Source organism: Carassius carassius, chromosome 6 (assembly GCF_963082965.1).
Source record: "Carassius carassius chromosome 6, fCarCar2.1, whole genome shotgun sequence".
NCBI lineage: Eukaryota > Metazoa > Chordata > Actinopteri > Cypriniformes > Cyprinidae > Carassius > Carassius carassius.
In genome coordinates this window covers 38,936,978-38,954,897 of record NC_081760.1, presented here as the reverse complement: position 1 = coordinate 38,954,897, position 17,920 = coordinate 38,936,978, and the positions used below count along the sequence as shown (strand labels likewise).

Genomic DNA, 17,920 nt, shown 5'->3' with positions numbered 1-17,920 from the left:
ATACATAAAAAAGCAGTGCTTAACTGTTTTTATTTGTACAGTAAATAAACCAGCACTGTAAATGCAATTGAAATCACAGTTTATAATAATATTTCTTCTACAGTAAAACAATCAATACTGTAAATACAACTAAAATCACAGTGTTTAATTGTTTTTGATTTTACAGTGAATACACAAAATACTGTAAATGGAAGTACGGTAACTTTACTGTAAAAAGTATTCACAGTAACTTACTGGCTAATTGTTGCCAGTAAGTTACTGTAAATTTCACGGTAAATTTTTTACAGTGCAGTGAACAGATGAAACTAACCAGATCGACAAACCTTGAGCCAAATATCTGATGAGAAAATGATACAGACAGCACACATTATCTCATCTATATTATATTATGCTATATTATATTATATTAGTTGAAATGAACTCATGAGTGGTGTTAATGGAGTACTTGGGTCTGTAGGGACACGTATATCACAAGTTTAGGAAGCACAGGTGTAAACTACAGTTGTTTCTGTGTCTCTGTCCTCTGGATTACAGTCACGTCCAGCGTCCTTGATCTACAGTCATAGAAAATCAGAAATAGTTAGTTAACGGACAAAACACTGAACAAAAGTGAATCTGTTTTATATTATAACACATTCATATAATATTCAGAAAGCACCTTTTTAATGCAGTTACTGCTGTTGGGCATCTTGAGTGAAACTGTGCATTAAATGATAAAAACATCAGTCTCTTTATACTCACTTGTTCATATAAGACTGGATTAAACTCTACGATGGAGGATGACAGCAGACCTGTGAAAGAGATCAGTGTTAGTCTTTCTGAGATTAATGCTGTAAAACTCTAAACTAGTTTATTCATACATGTCCTCCCAAACACAATCATCAAGGTTTTTATGACCTAATTGCTGAAACCTCAGAAAAAAAGGACTTATTTCATGTAGATTATTACCTTGGGTCTTATTTCTCTTCCACACAGCCACTATAATCAAAGGAAGAACGATCAGGAGTAAAACCAAAGCTTCTGCAGTGATGATAATCATGAATGAACCTGAAACGAACAGGAGGAAAACACTGTCTGAAATATGCATAAACAGAAACGATCATCAGAATCAGAACAGAAACTCTTTAGAGAATGAATAAATGATAGACGACTGAATGAAATGAGGAATGTTGTCACTTCCTGTTCAGTGTAATGCTGTAAGTTCACTCCATATGAGTGTGTGAGATGAGGAGACATTTACCTGTACAGGTGAAGAAATCAGCGCTACATGACCAACATCATGCATATTAAAGGAAAATAAAGAGAGAAAGAGGAAGATTAACTGACCTGTTGATTTGTGCTGATCTGGGATTGTTTCTGTTCTTTCAGTGATTGTGATGCTGCTGGATTCTGGATATGGTTCTGTTGTGCTGAAATATGACAGTGTGGTTGAAAAAGGGCTGATAGTTGAAACCTCAGTCGTCTTATCATCTATAGGGTGACAGGAAAGATCAACATAATCTCAGTGCACACTCAATATGACTTATATTGTGTATATAATTATGGATTATGCTGGGAATTGACTTCATAATAACATGAGCTACATCTGCTGACTCTTTCTATGTAGGTCTCTGTACTACAATAGGTCTATTTGCAGAAGGGTGTTGCGATATACGTTGATGATAACTGTGATATTCAAAGCAACAATTATTGATATCAGTACTGTGCTTTAACACTGACATTGTCACACAAGAAGAAGTAATATTACTATGAGGAGAGCCGTGTAACTAGCCATTATTTTACTAGTCATAGAAACGCTATATTAACCTGTTAACAGCAGTTTTCTGTGTTCATATACTTAAGCAAAAGGAGATTATTTTAATAAGTACTGCATTTTCTTTACTAGTCTTATTTTTTGTAATTGCAATCAATACGTCCTGTACATATTAACACTTTATTTCTTTGTGCAAATCTATTAACAGTTAGACGATTAAAACTGATCTTGAAAAACTGAGGGACCACATTTCTACCTTAAACTTTAACATTAAACATTAAAACTACATTAAAAGTAAAATGTAAAGTTGGTCGCAGTACCATGCACTTAATGCCTCATCTGATGTCATTCTTCAGTGAGGTTCTTTAGCTAACTTAGAAATGTCATAAATAATAATGAACAATATTTCCACAGCATTTATTCATCTTAGTTCATGTTAATTTTAGCATTGACGTATGCATTATTAAAGTCACAAGTTGTGTTTGTAAGCATTAATGCACTGAGAGCTAACATGAACATTGAGTGACTGGATTTTTATTAACATTAACAAAGTTTAATAAATTGTGTAATAAATATAATGTTCATTGATCATTCATGTTAGTTAATACATTAATGTTAACAAATGACATCTTATTGTAAAGTGTTACCATTAATATTTATTCATCACACGTTGAATTTGACAGTATTTTCTCTTGTTATTTCATGAGAGCTTCACAGAAGACGGAGAACGCCAGAGTCTTGTGCCCTGCGTTTATCAGTGTCCTTATGTTCATTGAGTAAAACAGAAAAACTCAATAAACAAAGTGAAAAATAATTTGACTGATACCCCCCCCCCCCACCAAGGTTTCTATAGATATCACAATATATCGATATTGTGGATTATTATGACAACAATAACCGTGATATGAAAAATCGAATATTGTGACATGAATCACTTACCCTGTTTAACCAGCAACATAATCTCTGAATAGACATCTTTAATTACACTCCTCTCCACTCCACACCAGTATCGTCCCTCATCTGCTGATCTCAGGTCAGTGATGGTGACGGTGAAAACTCTGGTCGTCCTGTTGTCTCTCAGAGAGAATCTCTGGTCTTTAGCTCGAGATCCTGATTTAACTATGACGTGTCTGTCTCTACACTCGCCTTTACACAAATACTTTGGATTTGATTCATATCCAGATTCATAAGGGCATCTGATGTCAGCTCTCTCTCCTCTGTATCCTGTGACTGGAGCACCAACAACAACTGAAAACAGAAATATCATTAGACAGATCTGTTATGTGTGAGCAAGAGATATTATCAGACCAGAATAATAACACATATGACACTATTGATCACAGTAACAGAGAAAAAACAATAAAACACAATAAATTTTGTACAAAATCCCTGAGAGTCCCACATGCTAAGATTTTACACACGTTTTGCTTAAATACAAGACAAAAGCTCAAGCGTTACAGTGTTTTTCTTCCGTACTGAGTGAAAAAGCTTGCATCTATTATTTCCTTCCCCTTTCTGTATCTCTGACCACATCAGCTCTTCAGGAAACCTTCAGAGAGCACATCTGTGACGTTTGATTGTAACTATGTAGTCACACATGAGCCGAGGAACAATATTTCATTTCCCTTGTGTGCAGCAGTAAACTCAATCATCTGTGCAGTCAAATATTCATAATATTAATACCGGCATTGATTCTTCACATATAGGAAAACTGCATGTACAAAGTGTAGTATATTTGATCTGTTCTGCTCAATGTTGGAGTGTTAATAGGCCTGCTGCTTTACACCAGTCAGAAAACGTGTTCCTCGCTGCCAAAATAAAAGTCTTGAGACTGTAACTCTTCTGTGTGGCCTTTAATGCTGAAAAAGACACGCTTCAATTTCTTCTGATTAAACACAACAGCGGCTAACTCCTCTCCACACTGACCTCTGATGGACAGACAACATATGTCAAATCAACAAATACACTTCCACACATCTCTATCACATCACTGAGGCTCCAGGAAACAATGAGATAATGACAAAGTGAGACTTCATTATGACTGGTAATAAAAGTGATTTAAGGGCATTTCAATTCTCAATGAAATCTCTTTTGTCAAATCAACACTGTTCTTTCTAAAACGGACAATTAAAGACACACTGACCTGTTTTTTATTTTTTTTATTATAATTGAAAGAATCTTAATCTTACTACAAAATTTTGAACCACACATAATGACAGTTTGATGCAGAAATGATCTTGAAAAACTGAGGGACCACATTTCTACCTTAAACTTTAACATTAAACATTAAAACTACATTAAAAGTAAAATGTAAAGTTGGTCGCAGTACCATGCACTTAATGCCTCATCTGATGTCATTCTTCAGTGAGGTTCTTTAGCTAACTTAGAAATGTCATAAATGATAATGAACAATATTTCCACAGCATTTATTAATCTTAGTTCATGTTAATTTTAGCATCGACGTATGCATTATTAAAGTCACAAGTTGTGTTTGTAAGCATTAATGCACTGAGAGCTAACATGAACAATGAGTGACTGGATTTTTATTAACATTAACAAAGTTTAATCAATTGTGTAATAAATATAATGTTCATTGATCATTCATGTTAGTTAATACATTAATGTTAACAAATGACATCTTATTGTAAAGTGTTACCATTAATATTTATTCATCACACGTTGAATTTGACAGTATTTTCTCTTGTTATTTCATGAGAGCTTCACAGAAGACGGAGAACGCCAGAGTCTTGTGCCCTGCGTTTATCAGTGTCCTTATGTTCATTGAGTAAAACAGAAAAACTCAATAAACAAAGTGAAAAATAATTTGACTGATACCCCCCCCCCCCCCACACCAAGGTTTCTATAGATATCACAATATATCGATATTGTGGATTATTATGACAACAATAACCGTGATATGAAAAATCGAATATTGTGACAGCCTAAGTCACATGAATCACTTACCCTGTTTAACCAGCAACATAATCTCTGAATAGACATCTTTAATTACACTCCTCTCCACTCCACACCAGTATCGTCCCTCATCTGCTGATCTCAGGTCAGTGATGGTGACGGTGAAAACTCTGGCCGTCGTGTCGTCTCTCAGAGAGAATCTCTGGTCTTCAGCTGGAGATCCTGATTTAACTATGATGTTTCTGTCTCTACACTCGCCTTTACACAAATACTTTGAATTTGATTCATATCCAGATTCATAAGGGCATCTGATGTCAGCTCTCTCTCCTCTGTATCCTGTGACTGTAACTGGAGCACCAACAACAACTGAAAACAGAAATATCATTAGACAGATCTGTTATGTGTGAGCAAGAGATATTATCAGACCAGAATAATAACACATATGACACTATTGATCACAGTAACAGAGAAAAAACAATAAAACACATCAAATTTTGTACAAAATCCCTGAGAGTCTTAAACTCACCTGTACAGATGCTGGAAAAGAGCAAGATAATGTCCCACATGCTAAGATTTTATGCACGTTTTGCTTAAATACAAGACAAAAGCTCAAGCGTTACAGTGTTTTTCTTCCGTACTGAGTGAAAAAGCTTGCATCTATTATTTCCTTCCCCTTTCTGTATCTCTGACCACATCAGCTCTTCAGGAAACCTTCAGAGAGCACATCTGTGACGTTTGATTGTAACTATGTAGTCACACATGAGCCGAGGAACAATATTTCATTTCCCTTGTGTGCAGCAGTAAACTCAATCATCTGTGCAGTCAAATATTCATAATATTAATACCGGCATTGATTCTTCACATATGGGAAAACTGCATGTACAAAGTGTAATATATTTGATCTGTTCTGCTCAATGTTGGAGTGTTAATAGGCCTGCTGCTTTACACCAGTCAGAAAACGTGTTCCTCGCTGCCAAAATAAAAGTCTTGAGACTGTAACTCTTCTGTGTGGCCTTTAATGCTGAAAAAGACACGCTTCAATTTCTTCTGATTAAACACAACAGCGGCTAACTCCTCTCCACACTGACCTCTGATGGACAGACAACATATGTCAAATCAACAAATACACTTCCACACATCTCTATCACATCACTGAGGCTCCAGGAAACAATGAGATAATGACAAAGTGAGACTTCATTATGACTGGTAATAAAAGTGATTTAAGGGCATTTCAATTCTCAATGAAATCTCTTTTGTCAAATCAACACTGTTCTTTCTAAAACGGACAATTAAAGACACACTGACCTGTTTTTTATTTATTTTATTATAATTGAAAGAATCTTAATCTTACTACAAAATTTTGAACCACACATAATGACAGTTTGATGCAGATCAAAACCAAGATTGGATTTTGTAATCAAATTCAGACAAACCATTTTCAAGATTTGATCCCATTCGAAAGCCCAAATCTGATCAGTTTACCTTTGTACAAATAGACCCTGCTGATAGATCTTGTTTCTACATGGCTGCAAAATCCATTTCCACTGATGACCATTCAACACGTTTCCAGACATAATATGTATAATTTCTCTAACTGCACTTTTTGCAAACATTTGATGATTTCATAATAGATGTGTGCTGTCCTTAATGTCACAGTGCAGGAAACCCAGCGAGTCAAGCTTTGAGAGATTTCATCAGTCAATCCGTGGCGTGATAATGTCATTGTCCTGATTAGCCACTTCCTAATTAGTGAACATCACTCTTTTACAGACAAAGTGATCATATTTACACCCGTTTTACATTTATTAGACTTAGAATATGATCTGAGGCTACTGTATCATTTTTAAAGTGCAGCATTCATATGCAACAAAAAATGGCTGATTATTTGAGGACGAGGCTTCGGTGTTCAGTCCAGTGTTTGATGGATGGTGTGATAGATGGACTCTTCTTGAGACCCAGCGGTGAGACTCTGATAAATGTGACTGTGTCTGCTGGGGTTGAGCTCTGTGTAGATCTGATCTGGATTCACACTGTTTCTCACTGCAGCAGCAGCAGTCATGTCGTCGAGGTCTGTGTCGAACGCTTCAGTGTTTGCAGCAGAACCCTCATCACTCTGAGCTGTGTGTGAGTTTGAGACGACAGCTGGGGTTTCTGTCTCATACGTATTCTGTAAATTGAGGGAAAGGAGAATTGAGCAAGAATGTGAACCTTGACATTGCCTTGAGAAGAACTAAAGTTCATGATGCAACTCATTTTGAAATCTGTAAGATGACCCTGACTCACGTCTTCTTCTTTTCTGAATGTCAGATGGAGTCCCTGAGCAGAGAAGGAAACCAGACCTGCGACAGATGAATGTTATCTTAGTTTTAAAACTTCCAGTAACTGAATTCAGTTCTTCAGGTTAGCAAGACAGCAAGTCACTGACTGTCTCAACAGTTCTGCTCAGACCAGAAAAAAAAACAATGACAATTTGAACAGAAAGGAAATCTGCACTGTTTTTTTTTTAAACCTCTGTAATTTTAGGTTGTTTATAAATCATTACAGACTATCTAGTTCTATGTGTCTATGTTATCTAAAATTGAATTATTATAATTAAATTAATCCATTTTAAAAAAGTGTTACTTGAAAGAATCATTAACTTAAAGGGTTAGTTCACCCAATAATCAAAATTATGTAATTAATCACTCCCTCTGAGTTCAAACAAACCAATATCCCGGAGTAATTCATTTACTCAAACAGTACACTGCCTGAACTGCTGTGAAGAGAGAACTGAAGATGAACAGCGAGCCGAGACAGATAATGACTGACTCGAGTCAAGAACCGTTTCTGTCGAACGCGTCCGATTCGAGAACCAAGAAGCTAATGATACATCACATACATGATTCAGCGTGAAGCAGACTGACACACAGAGCGTCTGAACTGAACTGATTCTTTTGGTGAGTGATTCTGAACTGATTCTGTGCTAGTGTTATGAGTGCGGGTGAACCGATGGCTTGAATGAAGGGCAATCATCGCCAATGACGCCATTACATCGAGCGCAAAAGAACCGTTGAACCATTTTGTTCAACCGGTTTATTGAATCGAACTGTCCGAAAGAACTACTGGTGATCCGAAAACCGATGCAACCGGTTCTTCACTAGTGAACGAGTCAATCGTTCGTTCGTTATCTGTCTCGGCTCGGTGTTCATCCTCAGTTCTCTCTTCACAGCAGTTCAGTCAGTGTACTGTTTGAGTAAATGAATTACTCCGGGATATTGGTTTGTTTGAACTCAGAGGGAGTGACAGTCACATTAAAAAAGTTAACAGCTTAAGTCATTTGTGGATTAATGCTTATTGGATATGTGAACCGTTTCAAACGATTCAGTTCGATTCGGTGAACTGGTTCAAGAAGATCCGGTCACATTGAATTATTTGTTTGCGAACCGAATATCATACACTGCAGTGAACACGCTCACAACAGACCGGAAGAGAAGACAATGCTGAATAAAGTTGTAGTTTTTTCTATTTTTGGACCAAAATGTATTTTCGATGCTTCAACAAATTCTAACTGACCCTCTGATGTCACATGGAGTACTTTGATGATGTTTTTCTTACCTTTCTGGACATGGACAGTAGACCGTACACACAACTTCAATGGAGGGACTGAGAGCTCTCGGACTAAATCTAAAATATCTTAAAAAGTGTTCAGGAAATAAACGGAGGTCTTACGGGTTTGGAACGACATGAGGGTGAGTCATTAATGACATAATTTTGATTAGTGGGTGAACTAACCCTTTAAATAAATAAATAAATATATTTTATTCCAGTTAGTTACAACCATCCCTCATTTTCATTTAGTTTAAATTTATGTAATAAAATAACTAAAAATGCAATGAAAAAAAAAAAAAATAATAAATAAAAATGGAAAGTAATTCAAAATATAAATAAAACCTATAATAGTATCTGATCTGAATAGTGATCTGAATGTAGACAAATTGAGATTTAATTCATTAATTCATTAATATAAACTGCATAAATATTACCACATGTCTTTTTCTTCCGTATGGCCACAATAAGCAACACAGCACAGATGAGGAGCAAAACCAAAGCTCCTGCTGTAATGATGATGATGATGATATCAAATGAACCTGAAAATGAAGCACTGAGCTGGTTCAGATGTTTCTGTGAGAGAGACATGAGCAGTGTGTGATGTGGAGAGCTGTTTACCTGAGTCAGGTGGAGACGTCTGTGCTTGCAGGGTTTGAGGAGTCAGAGGAGCTGATGAAACAAGAGTGCTTGTCATTAAACACAGGCGGATCGTTGGACCTTCAGTTGTCCCAATATCTAAAGGAACGAAAACAAAGATGGACTAGATTTCACTTCTACTAATACATTACAATCACATTTGTGTTACCCCATTGGTTTCCATGCAATATGATGCAATATTGCCAAGAATATGATGTATAAAAAATCTTTTAAAAACAAGAAATATTTACTGTAGCTTGTCAGAGTCTAAAATATCTAATAAATAAATAAAAGGATATGCTACAAAAGTAAGTTCTTCCCTTTGTGTTGGGATCAATCTGACCTGCATTATTTTGTTCAAAATTAGCTGCACAGACACAAAATAAATGATTATTTTTTATGAATACTTGTAATACCTGAGGTGCAAATAATTACAATTAGTTATAATTGATTTTCAACCCTTGCCAGGTTAAAATTAGTTATTCCCATTGCTTATTTTCAGTGTGGCAACAGACTAGGAACTGACACTTGTGGAAACCAATGGAGAATTGATTAATGTAACCAGCACTTGCACTTTCTAAAACACATCGAATCGTGTCGAATCTTTGCATGCACATCCATGACCTTAAATGAAAAAAGTCACATACATGCATGAACAGTTACAGGCTTGTTTTCATGGACATTTCTACTATAGCTCCATTAGTTTAAGTCACATTACCCTGTTTAACCAGCAACATAATCTCTGAATAGACATCTTTAATTACACTCCTCTCCACTCCACACCAGTATTGTCCTGCATCTGCTGGTCTCAGGTCAGTGATGGTGACGGTGAAAACTCTGGCCGTCGTGTCGTCTCTCAGAGAGAATCTCTGGTCTTCAGCTGGAGATCCTGATTTAACTATGATGTTTTTGTTTCCAAAGATACACTCGCCTTTACACAAATACTTTGAATTTGATTCATATCCAGATCCATATGTGCATCTGATGTTGATTCTCTCTCCTCTGAGTCCTTTGACTGTGACTGGAGCACCAACAACAACTGAAAACAGAAATATCATTAGACAGGATTAGCACATTTAACATATTAAAAAATGCTGACTGCTGATTGTAAAATTGTGGAAAGTTAGAGAAGTGCAAAACTGTCACAGGCAGAAGTCCTGAACTCACCGATACCCATGCAGAACCAGAGAAGAAGAAAGCTCCACATGGTGAGGATTTATATCACTTTTGTGTCTAAATAAAACTCGTAAACACTGACAAATGCTCCTTTCTTCCGTACTGACGTGTCTATGGTGCAATGCTTAACTTCTTCTTCCCCTTCCCTGTTTTTACCACTACACACACCTTGCATATCTTGACATTACTGTACATATCAAACCAATATCAGAACAGATCTAATGCAAACAATTTGTTAACATTATTATGTTTTTACTTGCCCTCAGAGAGAATTTGGATGCTTCACTCACTCTTAAAAATGTGAATATCATTGCACCAAATGACAATAATGACAATAAATCAGTCAAGCTATAACATTAATATTACAATAGTACCATAATAGTAGCAAAGGATAATAGTAAATCAAGAGTATGATCAATTATATTTCTATTTACTCTCCAGGTTTGTAACTCTCCAACTTGTGAAAGGCACATTTTGATCATTTATGAAACTAAAGTATGTGGCTTACTTCTGCATATTAACTGGATATGAAAGGATTTTAGTATCCAGAGGTTGCAAACCTCTCCTTTAAATACCTCATAACAGAGGATGGGAAAATGCCATATGTACCTGAATGACATTTAGATGACTTGCACTGTATAAAAATATTCATGTAGACACATAAAACAATCTAGCAAACACATTTATCTGTATGCAGTGCAGCACTGACAACAATAGAAAGACATTCAAACTCTAAATTAAAAGTGCACTGTCAAATCGACCTAATCTACAGTCCCTTACGAAGACTGGAATAGAGGACTGAGTTTGGATCAGTGATGTCTGACTGGTGTTGAGTTACAGCAGCTGAATAAAGTGTTTCTGCCCGTTCATTTGGGTTCATTTCAAACATCTCACAGGTTTTCACACTGCATCTGGGTTTTCTGATAAACTGCACGGAGGAATAGTCAAGCCCGTCTGATTGTGCACTGGCATCAGGTGAGGTATGAGTCAGAGAATCAGGTCGATGTGAAGACGATGTCAAACCAGAGGAGCGTCTCTTCTGCTTCAGTTTGATAAATATGAAGAGGACGATTGTAAAAATCAGCACCAGAGCAGCAAGACCGGCTCCTACATAAACCAGAGGATCTGAAGACAGAAACCAGCACACAGATGAAACATTTCTTTCCTTCCTAACTGATTCTCAAGTAGTACTATAAATATTCAAACACGCTAAAAAAGTCTTATTTACCGGAGAGTGCTGATCTGTGCATGGTTTCTGGTGAAGAGTCTGCAGTCGACCGCTTTGTCATTGATGTTCCCTTATTCTCTATATAAAAAAAATATGATTCAATATATGAATTTAAGTAATTTAAGAATTTAAGATGAACTTGGTGAAGCAGGCCTTGGTGTAGAGACTGGAAAATATGAATACATACAGTAAATATGCTACTATAAAATAAACGGGTGTTGTTTGTCACGTTTCCTGTTTTTGGCTATCATAAGTGAGAAATTCAAGTTTCCAGACATTTAAGAAACAGAAGTAAAACAATCAGCAAGTCTGAACAGAGTAAGATTACTTACATGGCTTTTTCAAACATGCATTCTTTCAATGCATCTATACTGAATAATAAAATATGTTTAATGTATGTGACTGTAAATGAAGTAAAGCAAACTTTAAACTACAACATACCTCTGAAAGGACAAGTTCAACTCTAAACAAAACTATTTTTACTAAATAAAGTGAGTTCACAATATTTTAATTTTAAATTTTTTTTTTATATAACTTACCCTGAAACACATGTAGCCGAGTCCCATACGTGTAAGTGTCTATTAAAAGTCTCTCGACTGCGCAGATGTAAGTGGCAGAGTCTGACAGCCGCAGGTCAGTGATGGTGACGGTGAAGTCTGATCCTTTGTCATGTATGGTGTATCTGCCTCTGCGAGTCGGGTTCGCTCCGGCATTAGTTTTAATGAGAATATTCTCGACCGCACAAGAGTCTCTGCAGAAATATTTGATGTTCCCACGGGCCATTAAATGTGAACAATGAAATGTGACGTTTCCTCCCACTGGAGCAGTAAGAGCATTCATAGACACCACTGGAAATCAGGAATCAGACAGGATGTGACATCACATGATCAACTGAATCAATAGCGCAAGTCAGTCCAAATATCACCGGACCTCAGGCTTTAGTTACTTGTTTCCTTACGAAAGATAAACGAATGTTCACTCACCTGTGAAGATGTGGGAATGAAAAACTAGAAAAATCCACATGCTGAAAAGACTCACTTCACAGCACTTATAAAATCTAAAAACTGTGTGAAATCCAGGGTACACTTCGCCTTCCTCCTGCTTGGTGCGATGAATACTTTACTTCTCTTTTTGTCTCTCCATCCTCTTGAGACATCTGCAGTGATGCACCTGTGGCATAACGTGACTTGTAGTCTCACTAAACTCACACACATTTCTATACGTCTACATTTGCTGTTTTCATTCAGACGCATTTATTTATTCAAGACAATTCAATTGTTTGTCTTTACACATGAAATCAACATAAACTGATGAGAATTTACTTAATGCATTAACTAACAATACGCAATACATGTGTGTTCTTTGTTACCATTAGTTGTGAATCCAGCAGATATAGAATTTAATTTTAGGAATTAATTAGTAAATGTTAATGTTAAAGGATTTTTTTAAACGAAAGTTTACGATAGAAACCATATTGTAACTGTTGCAGGAAAAAGAAACTGTGATTTTGTCAGGCTGTTGATTAGGTCAGTCAGTAGTCTGATCAATACTCTGATAAATTGACTCTTGAACAACATCCGGGTTCATTTCTGTGTAGATCTGGTCCAAATCTGGTTGCACAACATCCATGTAGCAGGCATCTGTGCTGGAAACCGGCTCTGTGTTTGCAGGCCTGTGAAGGTCTGGGATAACCAAACCTTTATCACTTCGAGCCGTGGGCGGGTTTGTGAAGACGACCGAGTTCATTTTCACATATTCATCCTGTAAAGAGGAAGCTTTCATATCAGTGAGGACATTAGTTACCATTATCAGCATCACTATAATGTGGTTGTGAACTCGATAACACTGATTACAGACTTACAACAACTTGAGCTGTTGTCTTCCGGTGATAAGACACGGACACTGGAGAAGGGTAATGCATGTATTAATTGACGCATGATAAAAGTTAAATCTATGATTGCGTAGAAAAGAGGAAGTCTCATGCAGTCGTCTCACCCGACAGCTTGGAGGCAGTGGCCCATTTTAAAACTTTAAACAGACCGAATGGACACACAACCAGAAGTGTGCAAACACACACCAAACTCAAGACTGTCACGAACCTGACATAAGATTCTGTGGAAAAGGAAAACAATCTGACACACCTGATAAAACATACTTTAGTTTATGTTAGCGGCAGAAACAAAGAGCAGAAGAGAAATTGTGAGACAAATAGCAAGATCTGAGAACAGCGACAGTCCAGTTGTGTAAGAAGTTAACAGGAACGATATAAGACAATATGAAACAACATAGCAATACGTTCAAACAATCGAAAGAAATTAAAGAATGACAGAACAAACAAAAGAATGAATGAATGAACAAGAGACACTCTCTCTTTTGATCACTCCATTTTCATTCATTCCATTGAATATGTGTACAATAAACAGTATGAACTAAATAATGAATGAATGAACCAACAGATGAATAGTGCAACGAGCAAATGAATGACAGAATGAACAAATGACACAAAGAATGAACCATATACAGTATGAATTAACTAATTATAGAATAAGATGGTATGCGATATATATATATATATATATATATATATATATATATATATATATATATATATATATATATATATATATATATATATATATATATACATACAGTACAGACTAAAAGTTTGGAGACACCTTCTCATTCAAAGAGTTTTCTTTATTTTCATGACTATGGAAATTGTAGAGTCACACTGAAGGCATCAAGGGCTATTTGACCAAGAAGGAGAGTGATGGGGTGCTGCGCCAGATGACCTGGCCTCCACAGTCACCGGACCTGAACTCAATTGAGATGGTTTAGGGGTGAGCTGGACCGCAGACAGAAGGCAAAAGGGCCAACAAGTGCTAAGCATCTCTCGGGGAACTCCTTCAAGACTGTTGGAAGACCATTTCAGATGACTACCTCTTGAAGCTCATCAAGAGAATGCCAAGAGTGTGCAAAGCAGTAATCAAAGCAAAAGGTGGCTACTCTGAAGAACCTATAATATGACATATTTTCAGTTGTTTCACACTTTTTTGTTATGTATATAATTCCATATATAATTCCACATGTGTTAATTCATAGTTTTGATGCCTTCAGTGTGAATCTACAATTTTCATTGTCATGAAAATAAAGAAAACTCTTTGAATGAGAAGGTGTGTCCAAACTTTTGGTCTGTACACACATATATATATATATATATATATATAGAGTAAAAGTCCAAAGAGTAAAAGTCAGCAGCTGATTTCACCAGAGGAGGAACCAACTCATTCCTTTCAAGTCACAAACTAGTCTCGAGTCAAATCCCAAGTCCGCAAAGAGTAAAAGTTAATGAGATAATTAAGTGACTAATTAAATGAAGATTGTGCATTGGTGATAAACACTTGCTGTTAACAATCAACATCACTGAAGAAAAGAGAAACACAAGAACTACAACTGACTTTAACCACAGCCTTGGATGAAATCAACTGGAAGAAAAAAAACTGTGCCACCATAATTGTGGTGAGTATTTGCTTCAGTTGAGCCCTTGAGCCTTTAATCAGTTTTTATAAATATGCTTTTATATGATTGCATTATTGTTTTGCAGCAAGCATTCGTACAATGCTGATAAAACTCTTGATCCAGCAGGTAACTTGTGTTTTTGAAGATTGTATGATCTTGATTAAATTTCTTGATTATACATTTAAAGAGAAGATTTTGTGGATTAGTTGTTAGAGAGGACTGCCGTGTATTCACTGCACTGTGCGTGCACTTTGTATGGGTTAAATGCAGAGTACGAATTCTGAGTACAGGTCACCATACTCAACTGTACGTCACTTTAACAAAAAAGAGAGAAATCTCATTATGCAAATGCCACCATATAATGCTTCAATATTAAGGAAAACAAAAAACATGTTTAGGAATTAGGCATTTAGCCATGAACATTTATCATGTGATCCTCAACAGTGGTGAAAATTATTATTCACACTGCTGTGTATTATGGGAGTAATTAATGTATTGTAACATGAAGCATTTTGTTGATTGTCACCATTGTAGAGATTCATATGCTGGTTCTTGATATATGTGTTTGTTTCTAAAAAGCTCTAGAGTTCAAGCTTCTATATGTGTTACACAAATGTAAAATTCATACCCTGTAAATATTAGAGCAATGCTTTCTTTTTGAGCATGCTGTAGTTTCACTGGAGTTATTCAAAACCTAAAAATGTGAAATGAAAAAAAGTAATTTAAGATATAGTTAAACCAGCTCATTGTGACTATATGTTCTTCCTATGTCACAGTTCTGTCTTCTCCACAACACCACATGCAGAGCTATAGAGAGAGATCTAACGCAACAAGTCAAGGGTCAAGAACACAACTGAACCAAACACTGATCTCCATGATGGTGGCATCATTTTAACCAATAAAACATCAACATCTGATCCTCTGTAATTCTCAATAACAGCAGGTGTTAATCACTAATGCACAATCATCATTTAGTTAGTCCCTTAATTAGCTCATTTACTTTAACTCTTTGAGGACTTGGGATTTAAGGAATGACTTGGTTCCTCTGGTGAAATCAGCTGCTGGACTTTTACTCTTTGGCCCCTGGACTTCCGACTTCTGTACAAAATTGGTCTCTTAAGGTACAAATCACAAGGGTACAAATTTGTTCCCTATGCCTTGAGGGTACAGCCCCAGTGACAAGCTATTGTACCCCTAAAGGTACAATTATGAACTTTATTTTCTGAGAGTGTAGATGGAATAAACAAATGGTGGATTGAACAAATAATAAGCAGGAGTAATGAATCAGTGAAAGACTGTACAGAGGACAGACAGTTCACCCTGATCTCTAGTTCCGGCCCAGTTCTGTGCTGTGATATTCACAGGACTGCTCGTGCTGGAGACGATCACTACAACACAACAGAAGAACAAAGATCATTATAATAGGCAGCAGCTTTATTTGCACTCGCATGTTCTTAGTGATAGATGCTATTTACACTTTGTAAAACTAGGAGTATTTTCTTTGCAATAATAGTAGTTAGATGCTATTTACACTACTTGGTGCAAATAGTGCCAGATATAAGCATGCATATAAACATTATGCAATAATAACATATTGAGTATATTGTATATGACTTTTGTATGATCGCTCCTGCATTTCTGCGGTACCTGTCGGTGTTGGTGCTGGTGTTGTGGGTCTCTGTGCTTCACCTGTGCAGAGAAGAAGGAACGTGAAACTATCCTTCAGCCACATTCACTTCTGCATTCAGTCATGTGTGCGTGTGGAAAAACATAGAGCCTATTAAATATAAAACTTCTAAATGAATCTCACCTCTAATGACAGTCAGTTGTATTTCTTCCCCTGTAGGATCAGGCATCAGTTTAATATCCACACCGAACGAGTAGTAGCCAGAATCGTCCAGGACCAGATTCAAGATGGCTGCAGTAAGGAGGCAAGCAGACGTGTTGTCGAATAGAGCGAATCGCCCCTGTTTCACCCACCTGTTGGGATGAGACGTCTCAACCAGTTTCTCAAAGAAGAAAGCATCATGTTTGCCAAAGTACTTGGTGTTTGTCTTGTAGTCCGGTGTGTAAATGGTGTAAAACATTACGTGGCTCCCCTCATATCTGATCTTAGCATAGTAAACATCCAGTAAACAGGCTGGAAAGGAAATTAAATTACATTTTAAAGTATTTTAAAGATTTTCAATCGTGATTTACGTAATACACGAATATAAAGCACATAAGCAGCAGTCAATGTTACTTATTTCCAACAACTAACAATTAACAACACAATTCGCCTAACTACATGTGACTAATGTGATTTTAAAGGCAATAATCCACTTCTTTCAATGAGTCGCTAGGCTAAATATAAAGTTTTTGTTCTTCCACTTTATACAGTTGTGAAAATAACTGGATTTTAAACTTGATGTTGTTTTTTTCGAGTCATCTGAAGCAGTTTGATTCTTTTTTAATGAATCTAATTAGATTATACTGTTCAACCAATCCAAACAAAAATATTTTATATATTTTTTGAAGCACTATACATATTTATTTATTTATTTATATTCTTATAATTTCAAGTTTACAGATGAAACAATAATAATTGAATGATAAAATAATATGATTAAGCTATTTTTAATGGTGGTATTCGGAGTAAATTGATCTGTTCAAATGGTGTTAAATGCTATCACCCTAAACAAGATCCTCATTTTATGTTCTATACGTTTCAATAAAAGTAATGAGGTTTATTAGTAGATGAGGTCTTTTGTAGCTTTGTATTTTTAGCCCGACTGTACTTGAACGAGAACTAGACTAAGTTTGGCAAGCTAGAGTTTTGAAGTAGTTTTCCCAACACTGATGCGGACAGTTATAAAATCCAGATGCTGTTGTTTTGATGTAAAGTGATCGATACCACTTACCTGTGAAGATGCAGAAACAAACGAATCCTGTTTTCCACATGCCGAATGGATTTTAATTGATTCTGATGAGTGCAGAGAATAAAACCTTGGCTTTCTGGCAGTCTCTCTCTCACTTCCTCATCTCTATTTTGGACGAATCCTCAACCCAAACTTAAGACTGTGGTTGTACACAGTGGGCAGTTCAGATGCAACTTTCTCCATATGACC

General features: G+C 36.3%; 3 protein-coding genes across 3 annotated transcripts; all 3 read right to left on the bottom strand.

Moving 5' to 3' along the window:
- Nucleotides 1–408: 408 nt before the first annotated feature.
- On the bottom strand, nt 409–5,314 carry LOC132142861 (CMRF35-like molecule 1). The gene is made up of 6 exons (XM_059553048.1): nt 5,193–5,314; nt 2,693–3,001; nt 1,328–1,470; nt 949–1,054; nt 742–791; nt 409–554 (listed from the first exon to the last, which is right to left on the bottom strand). Exons 1-6 carry the CDS (start codon nt 5,230–5,232, stop codon nt 477–479), a joined length of 726 nt encoding a protein of 241 aa, XP_059409031.1. The 5' UTR covers nt 5,233–5,314; the 3' UTR covers nt 409–476.
- On the bottom strand, nt 4,606–12,594 carry LOC132142860 (uncharacterized). Its single transcript, XM_059553047.1, has 4 exons — nt 12,278–12,594; nt 11,834–12,142; nt 11,295–11,372; nt 4,606–5,032 (listed from the first exon to the last, which is right to left on the bottom strand). Exons 1-4 carry the CDS (start codon nt 12,315–12,317, stop codon nt 4,710–4,712), a joined length of 750 nt encoding a protein of 249 aa, XP_059409030.1. The 5' UTR covers nt 12,318–12,594; the 3' UTR covers nt 4,606–4,709.
- A 74-nt stretch (nt 12,595–12,668) lies between these two features.
- On the bottom strand, nt 12,669–17,840 carry LOC132142064 (uncharacterized). The gene is made up of 7 exons (XM_059551697.1): nt 17,714–17,840; nt 16,624–16,953; nt 16,461–16,502; nt 16,133–16,201; nt 13,290–13,406; nt 13,156–13,196; nt 12,669–13,055 (listed from the first exon to the last, which is right to left on the bottom strand). The coding sequence occupies exons 1-7, from the start codon at nt 17,751–17,753 to the stop codon at nt 12,822–12,824; spliced, it is 873 nt and encodes a 290-aa protein (XP_059407680.1). The 5' UTR covers nt 17,754–17,840; the 3' UTR covers nt 12,669–12,821.
- Nucleotides 17,841–17,920: the final 80 nt, after the last annotated feature.